The sequence below is a fragment of the Nyctereutes procyonoides genome, unplaced genomic scaffold (genome assembly GCF_905146905.1).
Source record: "Nyctereutes procyonoides isolate TBG_1078 unplaced genomic scaffold, NYPRO_anot_genome, whole genome shotgun sequence".
NCBI classification, from domain to species: domain Eukaryota; kingdom Metazoa; phylum Chordata; class Mammalia; order Carnivora; family Canidae; genus Nyctereutes; species Nyctereutes procyonoides.
This window is the reverse complement of record NW_026575126.1, coordinates 50,900,163-50,923,564: the sequence shown is the minus strand read 5'-3', so window position 1 is coordinate 50,923,564 and position 23,402 is coordinate 50,900,163. Positions and strand designations below refer to the sequence as shown.

Sequence of the window (23,402 nt, the reverse complement as noted above, 5' to 3'; positions counted from 1 at the left end):
AGCATCATCAATTGACCTGCTGTGGGAGGAGGTCCACCCTGCCCACCGTGGAGGCTTCCAGAACCCTAATAATCTACTGCTGATTTGTAACAGGTGCTTGGTAAGTAGCTGCTGGCTGAGTAGGGGAAATAACTCATCTGGAAGACAGTATTTCACTCGGCAATCAGAGGGACGGGGAGGGACGTCTCACAACCAACCCACTGTTTAGGTAAGAAATGAGGCTGACAGCGGACGGGGGGCCTTTGTCAGAGCGTCTTACAGCTGACACAGTAGCAGACAGGGTCACTTTCCAAACCTCTCAAGACCAGTCTGGTTCAGATGCTTCCTTTCATCCTGTGTGAGCTTGTGACAGCGAAACAATCTAAGGCGCAGGCCCTGCATGAATCTGTCCACCGCTGGAAGCACAGAGGATTTCCCTCTGTGGCTTGGATGTCATGAGAAACAAGGGCGCCCCAGGAGGTGAGGTTCCCCAATACTGTGCCACCAGAGTCCAGGGCTAAGAACTTGAATCAGTCCCCAAAGGTAGAAGGAACATGATTCTCTGGAGAGAGGATGTGGGACCTGCCCTTACCCCTAGCTTTCTAGAACCTTGCCTGTCTTTGGGGTTGATCTTCCTCTGGCTCTCTGGAGACTATAATTTGCTCCCAAGAGATGCACCTCTGTTCCATTCTTCTCACTCAAGGTAAGAAGACAGGAATCATCTAATCCAGAGGTCTTGGGATTTACAATCTGGCTGCGGACGCTCAGAGCTTCCCTGGCAGTACTGTTAGTTCTTCAGCTTCCCTACACCTCCTCCTGCCACAGCGCCTTTGCACACAATGCAGCCTAGGCCTGGTATGTTCACCCTCCAGCCTTTCTCCTAATTAACCCCTCCCACCCTTCATCTCTCAGTACCACGGATGTGCCACCAGGTGTCTCTGAAGTGGCTGCGACTCCATATTTATTGCTGCGATCATTGGATTCATTTATCTACCCTCCCAGCTTTAACACACGACAAGCTCCATGAGGACAGGGATTCTGTTTCTTTTTTCCTTCCAAACGAATCCCCCAAATCTACTGCCCAGCATAGACATTGGATGCTCGATGAATAAGTGTTGAGAGAATGAATGAATGAACTCAGTATCTCCAAAAACTAGCAACCATTCCATCTGGGGATAGCTCACGTTCTTAGCATGCGCTTCCATAATGAGACCACATCCCTTCCCAATTACCTTTTGTCCATTCCTTTCTATAAGGTCATTCAGACACAGCCCCTCTGGGTCCCTTGCTTCTTCCCCTCTCCACGCGTATGGCAGTTTGCCACTATCCTGCATTTTCCTGTTCACTGCCTGCACGCAACTCCCCAAACCCCCAGACTGTGAGCGCTGTTAAGGTTGGATCTCGTCTCTTGTTCACTGCACCCCAGTTCTTAGCACCATGCCCAGTGTGGGGTAGCTTCTCCACACAAATTTGTTAAGTGAAGCAAATGAAACATACTTAAGGATGCTAAGGGGAAGAAAGATGTTCATGCTCAGGACAAGTTTCCAAGGGCACCCCTGGGTGTCTCCTAAATGCCCACTCAGGTGCAAGAAAGCAAGAGGATATATATCAGGGGTTCGCTTGCCCAGAAGGCAACGGATATTTCCTGTGTGTCTAGTCTGGTGTCAGGTGCTAGGCGACTCCATGACTCTGCTTCAACTTACCAAAAGGGGAACGTGCATTATTAGTAATCCCCCATTGCCTGCAACATTCCTGGTGATGCAGGCTGGCCCGTCAGCATCTCCACGCACTGTGTGTGGGAGGGACCGAGTGGGCTAAGGGGCAGGTGGGCATCTGTGAACTCCGGGGCTGGGCCACCATCCAGGCCCTGCCCGGCCCTGCTGCCCACAACCTCAGGATGCTCCCTGCCTTCCCCAGCTTCCCTTCAGCCTCCGACGAAAGGCAAGCAGGCGAGCCAGGCGCTGCCGAGCCGCTCTTAGCAGTGGTCCACAAACACGCTTCCAACCCCCTGGGCTGTAGATGTCATCGTGAGCACACGAGAAGGGAAAGACACCCATCCAACCATGATCTTCTGGTCTCGAATGTGTCTTTCAGGGGCTGGTGTTTGCAGCCTCTTTCTGCACCTAAACCTCGCAGCTTTGCTTTCAGGCAGCGGCAGTTAGGGAACAAACACACCCTAATGACAAGTTTTAGAGTGAATGGCAGAGCTGTACAGCTGGCAGCATGTTCCTGGGGGAAGGAGAGGGGGTGGAGAAGGAGGTGGGAGGGAGGTGAAGGGGGCATTTATGATATTTCCCGTAACTACATATTTAGCTTTCTAAAAAGCCTTGTGGGTGGCAGCTGGCTTTCTTTATGATTCCGAGACTGGGAGGGGGGAATAAACACCACTGTGCTTTAGGAGGACAAGGCATTGCGGAACTGGCCTGTTGGGGACTCACCTCTCAATGGGGGAGCCCTGAGGGACTGTTGGCCACTGCTGCCTGGCACACAGTAGGAGCTCAATAAATGTTTGCTGAAAGATCAGGCTTGAGTGGTTATTGTGCCTCAAAGAAACCTTTGAGGCCAGAACAGCAGCTGATGGCCATCTGGTCCACTGGCCAATCTCAATAGTTTCTGTCCTCTCTCAAGTCCTCTCCACCGGAGCCCCTGTAGGATGCCCTCCACGACCGCCTGGTTTCAATGCCTTCCGTAAAACCGAATCAGATCCGAGGTGAGATTCCTGAATCCGACCGTAGTTCTATTTTTAACTCTTTGAAAAACCTCCATACTGTTTTCCAGAGTACCTGCACCGTTTTTTTTTGGCACTCCCACCACCATGCACAAAGGTTCCAATTTCTCCACATCCGCGCCAACACCTGTTGTCTTTTGTTTTGTTTTTTATAATGACCCTCCGAATGCATGTGAGGTGGGATCTCACTGGACATTTATCCAAAGAGCTGAAATCAGGATCTCAAAGGCACAGGGGCAGGGAGCCCAACGTGGGACTTGATCTCAGGACCCTGAGATCATGACCTGAGCTGAAGGCAGAGGCTTCACTGACTAAGGCACCCAGGTGCCCCCCTTTTTACGTTTTTAAAGGGTTGATAGAAAAGCAAAAGAGTAACATTTTCTGACACATGAAAATTATGTAAAATTCACATTTTTGTGACCATAAATAAGGTTTTATTGGAATACTGCCATGCTGGTCCTTTATATATTTAAGCTTTCAGGCAGAGTTGGGTATGAGACACAGACCAGATGGCCTGCAAAGCCTATTTACTCTCTGGCCCTTTATGGAAAAACGTTCACAGTGCCCTGGGTTTGGACACGGCCCCCTGGGTGACCAGTGAGTGGGTCCACAGGTCAGTCTCTTTCCTCTCCTGGAGAAGCCCAAGTCAGGCCCAAATTCAGCAAATCCTTACTGAGATACCTCCTCCGTACTGGGCTTTGGGCCTTCCTCAGCAGGAAGGGTCTGACTGGGTCCTCTGCACACCCAGCCTTTCGGAAAGCAAGCCAGGTCCGGCCACTTGGCAAAGCTGCACCAGGGTCAATTTAGCTTCACCGCGCCACCCCCATTACGGTGGTGGTTTTTAGCTTTCCAGGGCTGCTCTCTCATTCCCTCATTGGGAGACATATAGCAAAGAACCTGGGAGGAGTCTGGGTCTCTGGCTGACAGGTGGGGAAACTGAGGCATGCACCCCAGGGCACTGACTGGCTGAGCTGACATCTACGCCTGCATATTCCCTCCAAGCCAGGCTGCCAGCCACGCTTTCTAGAAGCCAGCTACTCTGCTGTGTAGTCACCCCACCACCCCCAGGGTGCAGAGATGTACGGGAGACAGCCCTTCTGCAGCTGGCAGCACCATCTGCCACTCTCTGAAGCGGGCAGCCAGCTACCTCCATCCAGAAGCCCATTTGTCCAGAGCCCCTGGCCTCCTGCAAAGGCTGATGGGTAAAGACAGTTGTCACGTCTGTGAATGGTTGCCTTTCTATCCGAAACCCCCTCTCTGCCCATCTTCAGCCCTAATACTTGAGCCGGCTTTCCCACTCACGTGCAAGTGCCTGAACACCCCAGCTGGTTGGCTGATGCAAGGAACTAGCCCTCGCCTATCACCCATGGGAGAACCACTGCATCACCCAGCTGCTGAGGCCCAAGGTCCTGGTCAGGTGGCAGTCCACCCTGCCTCCCAGCTGACTGCTTTTCCTGGAACTTCTCACATTTTCCCTGCTCATTCTCTGCCTGAACACGCAGGCTGCAGACACACAGGCTGCTAGAAGCACAACTCCACTGGCCCTACCTGACACAGCAGAGGGTGAGCTGCAGGAGGGACCAGGGGACCTTTCTCAGGGCATTCTCACCCAAGATGGAGGGGAGCTAGTGGCCTACGAGTGCCGCTGGCATTTAATTGTTCCAAATGTAATGAGGCAGAAAAAGTTGCGTTACCTACCGCCTGGCACAGAGCACCTGTTACAAGCCGAATAGTCTTTATCAAGCAAGGCGTTTATTAGGAATGCCACCTCTGCCCTTCACCAGGGTCAGTGTGATCCCCGTGGCGAGAGCTTCTGGGGGAGATGTGGTCCAGGAAGACTTCCTGGAGGAGGTGGCATTGAGGCTGAGATCTGAAGCGGGGAGAGATGGTGGCCAGACAAGTCAGGGTGCAGGCAACAGTGGAGGGGCTGGAAAGAGTGTCAGAGAATGCCTGAGCCACAGAGGGGCCACATCTGAAAAATGGAGCCAGAGAGATGTGGCCGGACAACAAGGATTTAGCATTTAAACCATAAACTGCATCGAGGCGGCCTCTATTCATGCTTCTTCTCAATCCCCCCCTTCACTTATACCACTACTGCTGCCACCACCACTGCCAACAGCCAAACATCCGCTTCATTCTTCCTCCCCTCCACACCAAGCATTTTATATTCACATTCCCACTGCAGCCGGCAATCCTTTTTTTTTTTTTTTAAATTTTTATTTATTTTTATGATAGTCACACAGTGAGAGAGAGAGAGGCAGAGACATAGGCAGAGGGAGAAGCAGGTTCCATGCACTGGGAGCCTGACGTGGGATTCGATCCTGGGTCTCCAGGATTGCGCCCTGGGCCAAAGGCAAACGCCAAACCGCTGCGCCACCCAGGGATCCCCCTGCAGCCGGCAATCCTATGAGGAAAGTTAAGAGTGTCTGTGTCCATTCTACAGATGAGAAAGTTGAGGCACTGGGAGGTTAGGGTCACACGCCTAGTCAAGTCACAACCAGGATTCAAAACCCAGCGGCTGGAGGAAACCTCTTTTTCCAGCCCAGGCCACCCTTGGCCTTCCATCCGACATGGTTTCATTTCCACGAAACAGGAGGAGGTCCACCTGAAGTGACTGGAGGCATGATTCTGGAACCTGAGGAAGGGGCAGGAGGCCCAGGCAATTGTGGGGGTGGGGCTGCCTAGGGGAGGAAGCAGGGAGGACGAGGGGTGGTTGGAAAGCTGCAATGAGCACAGGGACCCTGTGAGGACTAAGAGGTGACAAAGGGTGGGATTAGCAATAAACCTCTGAGGCCAGGTTTGGGAGCTGATGGGATAGAGCACCCTCCATCCTCAATGCACCTCTTTCTTGGTGGCTGTTAGCAGAGGGTGTAGGGATCCCTCCTTTCCTTGTGAAAATGTGTCATCCTTCCAGCTGAGGTGGAGTGAAGGGGGCAAGGAACATCAGGTGGCAAACCGATTCCTGGGGTTCTAGACTCTTCCTTTTCCTTGAGTGGTGCTAAGGTCAGGGTAGAGTGTGAGGAGTAGGAGCCCCTTTCAAGAATCAACATTCAAACTCTCATTTCCTTCCCTCCGGATTTTTCAGACTTTCCAGCATGAGGAATGGTTCACCTAATCATATCCAACTCCTGGCACCATACTGGCTGAAGTTGGGGTGATGTGGCGTTCGGCACGACGACAAGGCCAGCGCAGGCATCTGGGCACGTGCGTATGTGTATATTTACACGCATATTATAGCTCCCTCCCCTCCCACCTCCATCTCATTTAGCAGGAAATAAAAGGACCACGGGGCTGAAGCTCCAATCCCTCCTAAGCAGAGGGAAATCCGGGTGTCATGGTTTCCAGAAAGGGAATACAATCTCCGTATGGGGTGTAATTACATCTTAGCTTTCTGCAGAAGAATAGTTTATGGCTTAAATGCTATTAATTGTAAGCCGTTTTGTTCCACGGGAAGTTGTTCATTGATAACTACCCAATTAGGGTTATTTTGCAATTAGTCTATTCACAGTAAATTTATTGCAAAAGGGGAGGCTGTCGTGCAGCAAATTAAAGCAGTGCCAGGCTGGGTGTGCAATGGCTCTTAAATGCCAATCTTATTAACCAGCTCAGAGGTCCCGGGAGGGTGTGTCACCTTGGCTGACACAGTCGAGGCCACGGGGAAAGTCCCAGCAAACTTGAGCTTGCATGACCGCGCTGGTGGGGTCTCAGCTGGGCCAGGCAGTGCGTGGGAGTCCCTGGCCTCCACAGGTGACACCGCCCTTCTCCTTGCAATGATGCTGAGGATAGACAAAAACAGCCTATGGGCTGCAGGACTTCCCCGAGGTTGGACCACTTGAGATCAAGGGAAACCTTCTGCCTCCCGAGGAGAGGAAGGCCATGGGTAGGGATGCAGGCCCTGTGATCCCAGCTCTGCTACCTATGAACCGTGCACCTCCAAGCAAGTCCTAAGCCTCTCAGCCTCAACGTCCTCATCAATGCAATGGGTTGGTAACCGACCTACCTTCTAGGGCTGGTGTGAGGATTCGATGTGCTATAGAGGTGCAAACTGTGCTGTATTTACTACGACACAGGATTGGTATCTAGCAGGGGTAAGCAAACTATGGCCCACGGGCCAAATCCTGCCCACTGCCTGCTTTTGTCAAGTGAGTTTCATTAGAACATAACCAAGTGCGCTGGGTATGCATTGTGCATGGCTCCTTTTGTGCTACAACAGCAGCATCGGGTGGCTGGGGAGACTATATGGCTCACGAAGCCTCAAATATTTATTGTCTGGCCCTTTGCAGGACAAGTGTATTGACTCCTGGTATATAATGAGTGCCTGATATCACATTCATGGAAGGGCATTCAATTCAGGCCTCTGACACTTCTCTGCCAAGCCAGGCACTGGTTACCAAAAGATTCTGGAAACTTCTTCCTCCACTTATTTATTCCTCTACTCCATCAGCCAAGTGCCATCAAGAATATAAATGTGAACCACAGGGACAGCTTAGATGAGGGCTGAGATGCACGGGAGAAATGAATCCTTTCTTTTTAAGCCTTTCCATTTAAAAGAGAGCATAGTCCACATACACATTCACGACTGAAAACAAAAAATTGCAGATGCACAGTGAGTAAGAAGCCAAAGTTGTTTGTACCCCATGCAAAGGGGAATGTGCAAGGGCTCTGCTGTGTATCTTTCCACAGCACTTACAACACAGGGCCACTCTCTACCTGACCCAAACCCTAAAAATCTGAAAGAAAGAAAAAACTAGGCTCACGACGACAGTGCCAACCTCAAAGGGCACTGGATGAGATGAGCTGATCGAATGCAAAGTGCCTTGTACAGTGCCTGGCACACGGCGAGCTCTCGATAACTGCCTGCTGCTGCTACTCATACTCCCTCTTGTAGGAGGCACTGGAGAGGGTAAAACCCACAGCCAAGAAATGCACAAAACCCAGTCAACAGCATGATGTCGGACGCAGAGATATGCGATTAAGACCTCACCTGTGCAAAACTGTCCCCTCCACCTTCTGAGGGCCCTTCCACTGTGCTGATGTACGCCGCTGTTACAGCTCTGACCTCTCCTGGCATCATAGAGTGACAGATGGGATTTGTCACTGGCCCTCAGCACAGAGGACAGTGCCCAGGACAGGGGAGGAAGTGGGGAGAGATGGGGGAGGGTAGGGGGGAGTAGAGAGTAAGGAAGGAATTTTCGATGGAGGAAAAATGGGGAGGTTGTTTTTTTGGAGCCTCTGAAGTCAATGCAACCAATTAGAAAGCTTTCGAATCATATTCGATGACAAACACATTTGCGTCAATTTCAATCCCAATAGTCTGCTGAGCGAGAAAAAAGGAACCACATCAATAAGATCACCTGGAATGCCACATCGGCCCCGATTCCATGTATTTCATCCGTTGCCATCGAGGCAACTGGTTAAAGATGTAACAAAAGGGAATTTCATTTTGCCAAGTTTTTCTTACACACAACTTCGGAATTCAGGCAGTACCAGAAAAAAACCTTCCTGTGTGTTGATTGGGGTGGGATGGGTTTGGAAAAAGAGGGCGCTCATTCTCAGAAGGTGTGAGAATGGGAGCTGAATGGGACCCGGCGGGAGGAAGAGTCAGAACTCACCTTCCAGGGAGCAGAACCGAGTCACCTTCTTGGGCATCAGCAGCCCGAGCTTGTGGCGGCAGTAGGTGTCCCCGATCTCCTGGCGGCAGTGCTTGGACTTGGCGCGGGACAGGGCGGAGATGGCTTCCTTGCCAGAGATGTCGCACTTGGGGGGCTGGTCGTACCTGAGCTCGGGGGAGCCGCCCCCACTCTTCCTGGTGTGGGGCTGTCTCGGGGCATCCTTCCCACGGCTGCCGTTCACCGCGGCTCTCCCACCGGGAGGCAGCGCCTCGTGGGTGCCTTTGCCTGGGAACGACTGTCCCTTCCCCTTCTCTTCCTGCTCCAGCCTCCTTTTCATAAGCTCCTTCTGTCTACTTGGGGGCTTCTTTGCCAGCTCAGGCTGGTGCTTTTGTTTTTGAGTCCTGGGTGCGAAGTTGCTGTTGTCCACGTTCTCAAAGTCTTTGGGGACCGAGTTCTCATTGTTGCTATCTGTCCGCACTTTCTCTTTCGGCCGATGAGAAAAGTAGCCATCCTGGAGAAGATGGGAAGAAACACAGAAGAGGAACATCACTCAGTGGTCACGCTAAAGAGGTTGGCCCTTGGACAGTGGGGCACAGACGTTTGGGGATCCGGGCCCCGGTTTCACGCCATGCCTTTGCCATGAGCTTAATTTCAATGTAGACTTTTCTCTCTGGACCTCCATTTCCCCATCTGGAAATAGGAGATGTTCCAACTAGAGACTAGGACTTTGAAAACTCTCAAGTGCTCTATGATTCTCAAAGGTTTTGTTACTAACTACACCCCCTCCCCTTTCAAGTAAGTTTCCTTGATGGTCTCTGCCACTGGATTATGGACATTTTGTTGCAGCTTCCTGTTTAAATTCTAGCAGAGGGTGCTGTGATGGTTTATTTAAGGGCTGGTAATGTCATCATATAATTATCCAGGAAGAAAAAAATCAGTGGGATATTACATACATCCCATCGCCTTTAGGACATGCTCAGAGATCTATGCCTAAAAGAGAAATCAGATCCAGCCAGAGTTAATTTCGAGGGAGAGACATCCAGCCTATTTTGGAGAGGAAAACATCCTGTGCATTATGATCTTTATAATGAATTATGGGGGGTGGGAGGGTGGGGAGGCAAGTTTGTGATACTCTAGTGTTTAGCCTCTGATTCCTCATGTTTGTACCTGGAGCAGAACTGATTAAGTCACCTGGGGGTCAGGAGAAAGGCCAAGAATCACTCTGTAGACAATGCATGGTATGGATCTTCCCAGGAAGGCAGGTGCCCCCCAACTCAGCTTCTCCATACATATGCAGGCTCTGGCCATTTTTGAGCTCAGAGCAAATGTACCGTTCAACTAACACCCTGCATCAGTTCCAAAACATGTTGCTTCTGTTTAGAGACTATTACCAATGCCTTAACCTGAAGGAGTATCCACTGTTCCAAAGGAGCCCCAGAGGGGACCTCCAAAGCCACAGAGGATGTTAATTGGTTTCATAAATCTACCCCTGTTGCTATAGAAACACAAATTGCTATAGAGTAGCAATTTGAAGGAAGACCTCCCCTTTGGTTCTCCTAGATGTGCCTATAAACAGTTCCCAGAGAAGAGGATGGTGGGATGGAACAGCAGAGGCAGGGCTAGGGCCTGGGAGGGGCTGACATGGTCCTCCATAGGGCTCTTACTCTAGCAGGTTGGCAAACTGTGACCCTCCGTGGGCCAAATCTTGTGTGTCATCTTCTTTTGTAAATAAAGTTTTATTGAAAAACAGGGCAGCCCAGGTGGCTCAGTGATTTAGCACCGCCTTCAGCCCAGGGCCTGATCCTGGAGACCCGGGATCGAGTCCCACATTGGGTTCCCTGCATGGAGCCTGCTTCTCCCTCCCTCTCTCTGTGTCTCATGAATAAATAAAATCTTAAAAAAAAAAAAAAAGAAAAACAGTCACACTTATTTGTTTATGTACTGTCTACAGCTGCTTTCCTGCTACGACAGCAGAAACAAGCATTGCAATACTGTCCATCTGGTCTCCCTAAATATTTCTATCTGGCCCTTTAAGAAAAAGTGTGCAGCTATGACCTCTCCAGGAGTAGGAGTTTAGTAGGCTCCCCTCCCCTGGCTTGGTTCAGTTGTCCCCGACCCCAGGGCTCCCATGTGGCCCAGTAACAGTCTGGAGAAGAGCTATATCTGGCCCTTCCTCCATTTCCCCAGCATTGAGCACCTATTTCTCCCAGTTAGTGGAGGCCTTAAGAATGAAAACGGACTCTTAATATTCCTCATGGGCACTCTGTAAGTTGGACAGTGCTACTAATTCTCATTTTGCACGTGAGGGAACTGACCATTTGTGACTTGCCCAAGGTGACCCAGCTGGTGGGTGGCGAAGCTGGGATTAGGTTGCAGACCCATGGCCTGGGTTCCTGGTTCCACCACCCACATCCAAGAAGCCACAGAACCCCCCGTAATCCCCAGCACTGTATCCTATCTTAAGCACCGCACTATGGCCTTGTACCACAAGATCTGGCTCCCTTCCCATCCGCTCCTGCCCAGCCACATGGATATGGAATGGGCGTGTCCCCTCCAAATAGCCATCTCAAGTCTGGCCAATGGCCCACTGTGTGACAAGGAATCACAGAGAAAGAGGGACAAGAAGGGCCACAAAGCATGAAGAGCTCTAGGTGGAAGGAGCGAGGAGGTGACGGGGTAGGAGGGAGGACACAGATGCCAAGAAGGGAGAACTGAGTCTGTACTGGGTCACAGCACGGCTGCTGGTGTCACACAGGCTGGTATCATATCCTGGTCTGGGAAGGGGAAACTGTCAGTTCTGATACCTGGTGCCACATCTCTGTCCCTGTCCCCTAAATGAACCCCACTGATGTTCATCTTTCTCATTCTTTCTGCCCAGAGGCCCTTCAAAAATCCCAAGCAGCCGCTCAGATGCATTTTCTGAGCGCTGGCCACGAGCCAGGCACCACACACTCAGTGAGTCACAGGTATCACTCGCTGGATACAGTCACCCCAGAAGGAGGTATTCTCCTTGCCATTCTACAGAAGGAGCAGCCAAGGCTTGTCGCTCTAACACTGCTGAGCACACGTCAGGTGCCAGGCACCAAACCAAGCCCTGGCATGCGACAGCTTATTCAAGCTTCGAAAATAACTTGCAAGGCAGTTACTACTATTCTCCCACCTACAAAAGAGGCGGGGAAAGCTCGAGGATGTTCGGGAACTTGCCCAAAGTCATCTGGGGGAGTGGTGAACTTGCACCTGTCCGATTCTAAACCTTGCTATCACATAGTGCCTCTTCTATCTGGCTGAGGAACCGAGGAGCATTTCGCTCCCCCTTCGCTACTGGGGGGAGTGCAAGGGGTATCTCCCTCTTTGCTCATATTAACCTAGGTTGAGATGGAAATGGATATTGGGGGGCTGTTCTTTTTTAAAGATTTATTTATTTGAGAAAGAGTTATCATGAGCAGGGGGGAAGGGCAGAGGGAGAAGCACAGTCTCTGCTGAGCAGGGAGTTCGATGTGAGACTTGATCCCAGGACCCAGGGATCATGGCCTGAGCTGAAGGCAGACACTAAACAGGCTGAGCCTCCCAGGCACCCAGAGGGCTGGTTTTCAATAAGGCTCCTGACAAATATTTCAGGTTTTTTCGTCTAGGCACATGATAGGGCTGTATTTCCCATACCCTGCAAATCAGGCACAGCCAAGCATCTTGCTGTGGCCAAGACCAGTGATTAGAACTGGGGTACCATTTGCCACATTCCCCTTTCCTCCACAGCATCTAACTACACCCCCGATGGTAAAGGTCCCACATTCCCGAGTGAGGCTAGTGCGGAGCACAGACCAAGTCTCGAGGGGCAGAAATAAACCTCCTACGCTTTCCATCACTGGCATGTGGGGATCTTTGTTACTGCAGCACGGACTAGCTCTGAGCCCATCTGATCTGCTTCCTTCTCCCTAGCTGTCCTCGGATACAGGAGCCAATCTTTGGATGGTGTGTTTTGGTTTTGTTCTGTTTCTTGGCCTCTGACAGAGAACCAGTTGGATGAGTACGAATGCCTGAAAATATGAATTCAAACTCCGTCCCTAAGCTCGTTTTCTAGGAGTTACCACGATGGCAGACAGTAGGAGGACGAGTCCCCCTGTCCCCACACGCAGTCATCTGATCCTCTCTCATCACCCACGGCCTAAGTGTCATTCTTGGGTTGTTCTTTTTCCTCATTAACGGAGGATTGCGAGTCCGGCCCTGAGCAGAAAACCTCCATAAACCACTAATTTCAAAAGCTCACGTTCTCTACCACTTTTTGGCAGAACTTGTTCAGGCAAAACCAGACACAGGAAACGCTGCAATCAGTGAAGCTAATCTGACCAGTAGAGAATGGCTGATTCCTCTGGTTAATTTGTGATATCAGGACCAGGCGCCACCATCAATTCTAATATAATTCCTGATTCATAAGCGTTGTCTACTCAGAGAGGCCCCCACCACGGGGATGATTAGCTCAGTGTGGCCCTGTGGCCTTCCGCCTGGCCCCAGATGCTCCACAGCTGCCAAAGGAAGTCAAAAGATTCGAGTGTAAGAAGCAAAGGAAAGATTTGTCTTCTGGAATGAAGAGTTCAAAGATCTTAGAGAGCTTCTGGAAAAGTCAGAAAGGGGCGGAGTCGGCTAGAAACAGGCATCTTTCAGAGGCCCAGAACCTCTTGGCTTACCAAGTCAACTCTGTTTTCTAGAGTAGTTGATGAATTCTCCCTCAGCATGCCCCTACTCTGTTCTTTTTTAAATTTAATTAATCTATTTAAGAGGGTGAGTGTGGGTGAGGAGCAAGGGCAGAGAGAGAAGCAGACTCCCTGCTGAGCAGAGAGCTGGACACAGGGCTCGATTCCAGGGCCCTGAGATCAGGACTTGAGCTGGAGGCAGATCCTTAACCGACTAAGCCACCTAGGCGCCCATGTTCTTTCTTTTTTTAAATTTTACTTTCTTGTGGTAAGAACACTTAACATAAGATCTACCATCTTAATTTTTTTTTGAGTGCACACCTATAGGTGTGATGTTGCACAGAACATCTCTAGAACATATTCATCTTGTATAATTGAGACTTTATGCCACTTGATTAGCAATTCCCCACTTCCTCCTACCCCAGCTCAACAATCACCATTTTACAGATTCTGAGTGTGACTAATTTAGCTGTCTCATATAAGTGGGCTCATGCAGTATTAGTTTTTCTGTGACTACTTATTTCATCTTGCACACTGTCCTCCAGGGCCATCCATGTTGTTGCATATGGCACAATTTCCTCCCTTTTTCAAGGCTGAATAGTACTCCACTGTTTGCATACACCATATGTTCTTTGGGATATCCCTTTACCTCCCTAGTAAGTAACTCTTCATCTGCGCACCAAAGATAAATAGGTCTCTGCTCTTTCTCTAGAGAATCAAGACCCAGAAATCCAAATCCAGGTTGCCTTCCCAATAAAAAACAGCCTCGGGAGGTTTCCAGGCAAATACAGGCAAGGTAACCATCATGTCCTCAACACCCACATATTCCCCTACTCTGGCCCTTCACATGTCTTGGGTCCTTAATCCTCTCAAACACCCAGGGAAGCAGGCAGTAGTAGTCCTAATTAGGGAAGGAAATGAAGACTCAAGGAATGACCTGACCAAGGTCATGCTGCTAGAAAGGAAGTGCCTCAAACTCCACACCTCATCTGGAAAATGGGAATGATTTTCCCATTTAGTACTTACCTCATGGGTATTTTAGGGAGGAGGAATACATGTAAAACTTCCAGAATGTGCCTAACAGCCAAAGCAAGAAGAAGATAACCAGTGAACCCAGATTAGGTTTGCTACCATTTAACACCGGGCCTCAATCATCTCACCACTGATGGTCTCCGCCTGGAGGACAGGCTGGTTATTATTTCCTCATTATGATCAACTAGCTGTGTCCCCTTTATTCTTAACCAATCCAACACTCTCACCTTGAGTTATTTATGTAAATGCAACCCTTTGACTTATTTTATTTTAATGTACTTATTACAATGATTGTGCATTCAAATGTTTGCTTGAGAGCTCCAAAACTCTAATTGCCCTGCTGCTGCCTTACCTCTAAGCTGCTGCTAGAATCCATTTTTATTCTAGAGAAATAATTAAATGCAATAATGTCCTCCATTCCCATTCAACCTTGGGCACGTTTAGAGCCAATTTCAATCAGGTACAAATATGCTAAACACAATATGGCTCCGAGAGGCAGAGTACGTGACCCGGACTGCTGTTCGGAGACAAACCTGGATCTGCCTCTGTCCCTCCCTGGTTCTCCAATGTTCAGATTTCAAGCTGGGTCTCTCCTCACCTAGCCCACTGAGTCCGGGCCCCTTGGTCCTGTTTTGGTGAGGTGGGGGTGGGTGGATGTGCTTTTTTAAACTATCCACTCACTGAAAAACCTTTGTTCTTATTTTTGTGTGTGTGTAAAAAGAGTACTGGACAGGGAGGGAGAAGACCCAGGTGCTTCTCTTGCTTTGGAGATTGTCCAATTTTCTCCTCTGTAAAATGACAGGTTGTGGATGTGTGTTACTCAACATTCTCTGAATCAGGCATTAATCAATATGATCGACTAAAAAAGTTCTGCCATTCCAGCTCATTGAGAAATAATCTGATGGAGGATAAGAGATGGGGGATGGACACCCCCGGGGGCATCAAGTCTCCTCCCTGACCCATTCTTTTATCATTGTCTCCAGCAGCTCTTGGACCCGGGACATATCATTTCATCCCCTTGTGCCTTAGCATCCTCATCCAGCTGGGGGGTCTGAGGTGGCATCTACCTCCCAGGGACGGAACTGATGAAGCACAGAAGGTCCTGCTCGACACTGTTAGAAAACACACGAATGGTGTTTAAATGTCCCACGCTCCATCCCAAGCCCTTCACACATACTAATTTGTGGAATCCTCGTGATGACCCTATGAAGAAGATGCTCCATTCTTCTCCCCATGTTTTGGATGGGAGCACTAAGGTGCAGGGATGCTAAGTGTCTGATCCAGATCTTGCAAGGGGAGGAGCCAGGATTTGAACCCAGGTAGTCTGGGTCCAGCGGCCATGCCCGCCAACACCATACTGCTTCTCAGCAGCTATTAGGAATAAGGATGATGCCAAAGGGAAACCCTGGCCAGGCGAGCTGTCCCAACCACTTGCTCATCACAACGTTTATGGCTTCCTTTTGTGCCATGTAGACACTCAGCCAGATGAGTGGTGGTTTGCTGTTGAATTCAGTGTCTGAGGCTTCATTCCAGTCACCAGGGTGACCAAGGCCATTGGGAGGGACGCTGGGGGAAAAGCCCGCACCTGCTTCCAAAAAGACCTCAATGCCAGGGTAGACAAACAGCGGAGGGGCAGTGTGCATGGCTGCACCCAATTAGAATATGCAATTACCCAGGCTGCCAATGCAAATAGACCTAACCCAGGCCCCTGGCCCGGCTCATTGGCATGCACGAAACGTGGCAGGGCTGGCCAGCACTTGAAGCCCGTGGGCCATGCTGGGCATGGGCGGGCCTTTCTTTAATAGAGCTCTAAATAATAAGCTTGGTGCAATTTAGCAAATTTAGTTATGGTAACAGGAAACACGGCATGGGGTGAGGAAGGTGGGTGCTGGATTGATAGAGCTGGCTTAGAATCCAGCCTCCACCCCTCGACCCCAGGAGAGAGGCAAAGATTAACTCTCAGAGCCTCAATTTTCTCATTTACAAAAAAAGGGGTAAGAGGACCTACTTGGCATGGTGAGGTAGAGATTAAATAATAAGGCACACATTTAATTCTATTTAACGAAAGAAGATTTAGCGTGGTGCTGGATATATATTCAGTAATTTGTAGCATGATGACATTTTTAGCTGGCACCCCATTGTCATTTGATGAGTAGGCTCTTAAGTGTTTTGTAAAGGGAGGCAGGAGAGGCGAGGTGTAGTGAATTCCGATCTGGCCTCTACTACTTGGTCAGTGGGTAGCCCCGGGCACAACACTTAACCGGGTGACCTTCAGTTTCCCTCTCTGTGAAATGGGCATAATAAATAGTATCTCCCTCATGGGGGCTTCTCTGAGAGTTAAAAGAGTTAATATGTGTGAAACATTTAGCAAAATGCCGAGAACTTAGTAAACGTTAGCTATAATTTATTAAAATAGATTTATGCTTGCAATGGTGGTCCTCAAAGTATGGTCTGGGGATTCCTATAGGTCCCTGAGACCTTTGGGGGGCCTCTCTGGGTCACGATTTCCATCAAAATACAAAGACGTCCTGTTCCTTTTTTTTTTCTCTCATTCCCTCGCAAGCAAAACAGTGGAATTTCCCAGAGGCCATAGGAGGTGTGAAATCACAGCAAACTGAAAGCAGGAGCAAATGTGAGAATCCAGCTGTCTTCTATTAAGCCGGAAATCACAACTGATCAGCAGACATGTAAAACAATGACTCTTTTCACAAATTTTTTTTTTGTTGTGGAAAACACACCTATTTTTCATATGAATGTTTACTTGTGCAGACATGTACGGGTGATCACTGTTATTTTAAGTAAATTAATACATAAACATTTTAAGAGTGCCTTAGTTTCAATTTCAATCAAGTAAATAATTGATATATATTTATACAATATACATATCAATATATAAGATACACAAAAATATATACCAATATATACATAAATAATACACACACACACACACACACACACACACAAAACAACCCAAAAGCTCTTTGAGAGTCTAAAATGTTTGAAAATGTCTGGAGGTCCTGAGACCAACAAGTTGAGAACGTTGGCATCACACACACTTAAAAACCCCAATATCCTCTCGTTACTGAAACAAAATGTTTAGGGCTTTTTCAGCTCTGGTGTTTCACTATATGCCAGGCCTTTGGATTTATACTTTACTTACACACCCGAAAAACACACACAAGATAGAAATCTGGGTCAAGTGGAAATAGGGTGCCATTAAATACTTCTGCAGTGAGAGAGGCAGCAGGAGCCCAGATCCCTGAAGCCCCAGGACTGTCCTCTGGGAGGGAAAAGTGACCTGCAGACAAAGATTTCCCCTTGACCAAATTCTAGCCAGGCTCCTGTGAGCCCCTCTCAACCAGGCCTCCACTGTGGTCTATAAAGATTGGAACAAACACTGCCGCACTTTCGGACACCTCGAGGCCGCGTGCAGAGGCTGGTACAAGCCACCCGTTTAGAGTCTACCTGAGAAAACTCTGAGCTGCTAGAAGAATTTGGTGTGTCCCAGCCAACCCCTGAAGACAAGGCCACTGTGTCCTGGCCTCCATGGGAGGGTACGGCCTAACTTGACACAGGCCAGTGAGCAAACCCAGATGGGTTTCATACAGATGAACACCAACCCCCAAAATCTGTCCTCATGGCTTTGCCTAACTCCGGCATTGCCTAAGTCACATGGTCTGGGCCTCAACCCTGCACAAGGTACCTTGTCTTGGGGGCCTAAGCACGGGAGACCAGTGGAAGCATGCTCAGAGCCCAACACGGGCTTGGCCCACGAGCTCCTTGCAGTGCCACCCAGGTGGATGGGACAATGACACTCAAATAGTAATGGGTGCCCAGTGCCCAAGGAGTGTGGATGGGTGGGTGGTGGCAGAGAAGATCTGCACCTGCGTCTTCTGGCTCCTTCTGTGTCAGATGGCATGGGAGGTGGATGTGTGAAGAGACACAAAAGAAGCAGTGATGGCAGAGGTGGAAAAGGACCAGGGGAAAAAGGGAAGCAAGCCCAAGAGAAAGCAGGAGCTTGAGGGAACAGAGGGAAACTGACGACATGGGGTTCTGCACCAGGTGCTGCACCCTGCCCTGCCCTGGGATGGCTCATCCACCCCTCGAAACAGCCTCAGCAAGCAGGGCAGGGGTCAGCCAGCTACAACCCCGTGAAGCCCTTCTAGAACAGCCACACTGGTTGAAGAGCTGAGTCTCTGAGGCGCAAGCAGAATGGCCTGCAAAGCTGAAATCTGGCCTTGGTCTTGGTCCTGCCTCAAATGAGCAAACTGAGGCCAGGCCAGGTTTGCTCAAGGTCATGTGGAATGTGGGAGGTGGGGTTGGATTCCAGAGACAATGAGGTTGGCAGGTCAGAAGCAAGGACAGAGGGAGAGGGGAGAAGAGCTTTCTAGAAAGGACTACCACCACCACTGCCGCCGCCACCACCACCACCACCACCACCACCGTTTTGGGACAAAATGCCCAGCACACAGAAGGGGTCTTTATGGGGAATCCTCAAAACTGTTAAAACAAGATTATCCCTAGAGTCAACCCTTTCTAAAGTATTGTTTGCACACAGTCTGCCTGCAATGGCATTATTTTATGACTTCATGCTGAAGGCCACAGGACTCAAAGATGGGGAGACAAAGAAGGAAAGAAGATGCGGGTGGAATGAGCAACTCAATCTTGACAAAGTCTTCTGGATACCTCTAAAACAGTTCCCCAACTATGACCCTGCTGACATTTGGGCAGCTGACACTCTGTTGTGGGAGCTGTCCTTTGCACTGAATATTTAGCAGCATCTATGACATCTACCCATTAGGTGCTACTGAGACTCGTGAAAATCTCAAATGTCTGTAGATATGGCCAAGTGTCCCTAGGGAGGGGCAAAGTTACCCTTTGTGGAAAAAGTCAGGCTCTGGGGGCGTGGACTCTAGAGGCTGATGTTAGCAGGCCTCACCTGCCTGAACCCTGTCCTCATCCAGGAACAGCAGTACCTCGTGGCCAGCCAGGCGGCCAGAACAGGAGGACTTAGCTGGGAGGCAAAGAGACAGCCAGAGAAGGGCCTGATGAACCAAGCTAAAGGTGCTCTGGAGATGGCGAGGGAGGGTGGGAGGGGGTCAGGAGCAGTAGTGGCTGCATGGGGGAGTGGGAGGAGGGTTAGGCTCCCCTGCTGGGCAGGGGGTGGCCTTGAGGGGGAGAGGGGCAGTCATTCAGAGTGTGGACAGTCCCCGAGCTGATGGCACATCCCTTCATTTAAGCCAGAGGTCACTACTGGATGCCCAAAGGTTCCACCAAATGCAGAGATGCTAGAGTCTTTTCATTTGCTTGGTTTTTAATCCCAGCCAATATTTTAAATACTGGAAATTTCATCGACAAATCTGGACTTCCACTCTCTCTTGGAAACATCAGAGGAGCTGACAACATGGACGTGGATTTCTGTAGGTGACGACTGGTTGAGGCTGAGTAGTGGCCAGTGGTACCCCGGAGGGGAACCTATACTACAGAGCATCACAGTTTCTGCCACACCCGGACCACGTCCCTTAATCACCTGCAGGCCACAAGCCTGTCTGGCGTGACTGCTTGAAACCAAGCCCTCGGGATCTTCAGGTAACTATGTACTGAGCCTTGCCTCAAAGATCTCAGAACCCTAGACCAATCCTTTTATTCCAGGGTTTTCCATGAAAGTGGGACTGCCTCTCATGGGGTGTTCTGAAAACATGTGGTCACATTTTCAGTTACTACGATGACTGCGAGATGCTCCTGGCAGTTACTGGGGGGGGGGGGCAGCTCACCACACCCCTAGTAATGCATGGGGAACATGTATTGCCGAGCAATAAAAAAAAAAAAAAAGATGTCCTATATCCCACAGGACATCTGATATCTCTGAGATGTCAGGTAGGTAAAAGACCCATTTTTAATTGTTGGCTCCAGGAACCCAACTCACAGTGACATATGATAGAGTAGAATGGAACAGATTTTAATGTAACCGAATTTTCTAGGAAAGTAAAAACCATTTAATTCAAGGGGAAATCTGACGTCAGTCAGAGTTTGACCACAATTTCAGAGAATCACATCATCAACATCCACATAAGGTGTGGCTATGAGTCACCAACAAACACACCTCCTATTCACCTACATTTGTAATTACTGAATTCTCAGTGATTCAACATGTGGCACCTGAAGTCACCTCTTCATGTGACTTCTGGCCCCTCGTCACTCAAAGGGTGACCCAAGCTGCCAACATCAATATGCCCCAGAAGCTTTTTAGAAATGCAGGATTCCCAGGCTCCCCCTGGGCCAACGGAATGAGAACGTGCATCCTATCAAGCTGCTTGGGGTGACTCATCTGTGCGTTAAAGTTTGAGAAATCCCAGCCTGGTGTTGCCATGCACCTGGTCATTTACAGGATGAGATACATACTATCTTTTTTTTTTTTAAGATTTTATTTATTTATTCATGGGAACACACAGAGAGGATTGAGAGAGAGAGGCAGAGACACAGGCAGAGGGAGAAGCAGGCTCCATGCAGGGAGCTGACGCGGGACTCGATCCCGGGTCTCCAGGACCACGACCCAGGCTGAAGGCGGCGCTAAACCGCTGAGCCACCCTGGCTGCCCCCCCCCCTTTTTTTAAGATTTTATTTATTTACAAAAAAAAAAAGATTTTATTTATTTACATACTATCTTTATTATAAATTACTTTTATATATTCTTTCTACGATAACGAGGGCAATATATTGATCTGATTTAGAGCTGTGAGTGTAAGTAGGTCACAAGTAATGGATTTCATTTCAGGATAGATAAAAGGAATATTTTAGAAGATGTGGTTGCATTAGGAGGGTCCGGGTCCGATAGGGTTGAGAATGGCTGGTTCACTCATTCTACACGCTTTAATTGGGTGCCTCGTCCTTGCCAAGCATAGTGGGGGCAAAAGGAGAAGGTAGAGAATGAAGACACGCTCCCTGCTGTCAGTGGGGCTCGGGCACAGGAGAGGGAAGCGGGCCCGTGCGCCCACTATTTCAACGCAGGGGGCGAAGTGATGTGTGGTATGGTTTGGGTTTCATCAAGGACTGGGCTCTGAGGAGAGGAGAGGAGGCTTTCCCAGAGAAAGCAATTTTCCAGCCCAATCTAGAGAAGAGAGCATGTCCATGAGGCAGACAAAGGAATCAATGGCAGGAGAGACCAACAAACCACAAACTTGGTAATAACAACCATCGTTGCTGACATTTATCCTGAAGACGGTGCTAAGCACCCGACACAGATTATCTTCTTAAAAAAATCCCAGAATGACGTGGTAACTGACTCAACGGGGGTTGCGGGGGGGGGGGGGAATCCTCTCACCAAGTAGACTTACAGCAAATCATCACAATGTATACTTTAACTATCTCAAGTATGACTTTATTTCTCAATTATATTTCAGTAAGGCTGGGGAGGGGAAAAAACAAATCCCAGAGAACTATTTGGTAAGTGCCATTAAGTCACCTGCCCAACATCACCCAGCATGGTTATAAAACCCACCAATTAAAAAAACAAAAACAAAAACAAAAAAAACCCACCCAGTACTCTCAGGGGCCATTAAGGACCAGCCCTTCCAAGTGCCCCCACGATTTAAAAAAAATGTGACCCCTAGGGGGCGACACCACCCCCAACAAAGACCCTGGTGGAAAGTCCTCCATCCCTAAGTGGCCTGAAATCTTCGAGGAGGTGAGTGTCAGCAGGGTAGAGGGTCGCTTGAACAATTTAAGTCCTTGGATTACAGTCTTCTCGTCTGTCTCAGTCCCTGTTCCTTGAGACTAACCTCAGGCCTGGAACCCCCAAACCCTGCCCCGCTCTCTGTCATGATTTTATTCTTCTGTGCCCCTTCTTTACGTCTCTTGCCTTGACTCCCTGGAGACCCTTCTGGTTCCGACCGCTCCCCTCTTCATATTCTCCAACCCAGGTCCTCTAGGAAAGAGCACTTAAGGAGACAGATGCACCTCCTGTTGATCAAAGACCTCCAGCTTTCAAACCCATCCTTTGCACCTGCTGGGTCCCCTCTCCCTGTGGCCGCCCCCCCCCGCCCCACGAAACACATTCTGCCACAAGTGGGTTACGAGTGACACACTTTGTAAGCTCATTACTGCAGAGTCTCTGAAGAAATGTAAATGCTCACGGAGGCAGGGATATAAATAAAGAGAGACGCCTGTAAATAAGTAAATATATACTCATCCACACATACACAAACTCAATTAATTTATATAATCTGAAGGCCTGAGCCATTTGGGGGCGGGGAGAGAGAGAAAGGGAGAGGGACCTAATATCACCATCCAGGTTATTTCAGAACTGGGCTTCCCAGGCAGCTGCCAATACATTATTTTTACTATGCAGAGGTACAAATGAATACGCCTCTGCCACCCCCTAAATCTCCTTTACGAGCAGTGCGTTTGCCTTGGGCTGCCCTACCAGGGACGGGGCCTTCCAGGCACGTTTTTGCTGGCCAAGTTCCCAAAGAAGGCTGCAGCTTTGCGGTCCTGCTCCCCCAGAAAGAAAGGCAAGCGCCCCACTGGCGCTTCTTGCTTACAAACGAGCTTGCGTGTGACATGGCCAATGGCATCTCTCCTGGAGGGCCATGGGCAAAAGCGACAGCGATGTCCATCCCGTTGAGAAGTGACTGCTGCCTTCGAGGCAGAGGGGCGCCGCTGTCTGTGGGATGGGGGCGGTGTCCTCCTGGGCCACAAGGCTCGTGGCACCCTGCCAGGCTCTATTGAACTTCAGGGGTTGGGGGGGTGCGGATGCAAGACCGCATCATGACCCACTTGTGTGCGTGCTGCCATTACCCGAAGTGGCACGTTCTGGTCACCCTGGAATGTGTCCGACGCCCATCCCTCCAACTGGGCTGAGCAAGGAGGCGGCAATGGGCAACCGCGGGGGCTCCGCTGTGGAGCGCGCTTCAAGCACAGCTCTGAGATGCTCTTCTGGAAACCTGGCTGGGCCACTTCCTAGCTGCGTGACCTTGGGAAGCTTAGGTAGCCTCTCTGAGCTCTGGTTCCTTCCTGGGTGACACCAGTGCAATAAAACCACAATTCAGAGCACAGAGGTGAACGGTCAATATAAGGCAGCTGTTGCTTCATTGAAAATCCTACCTGCGGGGACTGTCCCCTTCAAGTGTGGATTCACACCTACTGACTAAGCACCAGGTGTGCGCGATGCACCGTTCTAAGCAGCAGGGCTGGACCTGTGGGTAAGCCAGGGGCCTGCGCTCAGGGAGCTCACGTTTTAGTAAAATGAAACAGACAACCAGCTTACTGACTCAATAAAAACATAAAAACAGAGGACGTGTGGAATGTCTTATGGATGTGAGGCTGAGCACCGCTTACATGTTTTTAATCCTCCCATTTTAAATG

At 49.6% G+C, this 23,402-nt stretch overlaps 1 protein-coding gene across 1 annotated transcript in view; it reads right to left on the bottom strand.

Annotated features, from left to right (window-relative positions):
- The window catches only part of XYLT1 (xylosyltransferase 1), a 305,895-nt gene that overhangs the window by 124,514 nt on the left and 157,979 nt on the right, over nucleotides 1-23,402 (bottom strand). Inside the window, exon 3 of the mRNA XM_055340521.1 lies at nucleotides 8,320-8,830. Coding sequence (XP_055196496.1) covers nucleotides 8,320-8,830 — 511 coding nt within the window. The remainder of the gene's footprint in view (nucleotides 1-8,319; nucleotides 8,831-23,402) is intronic.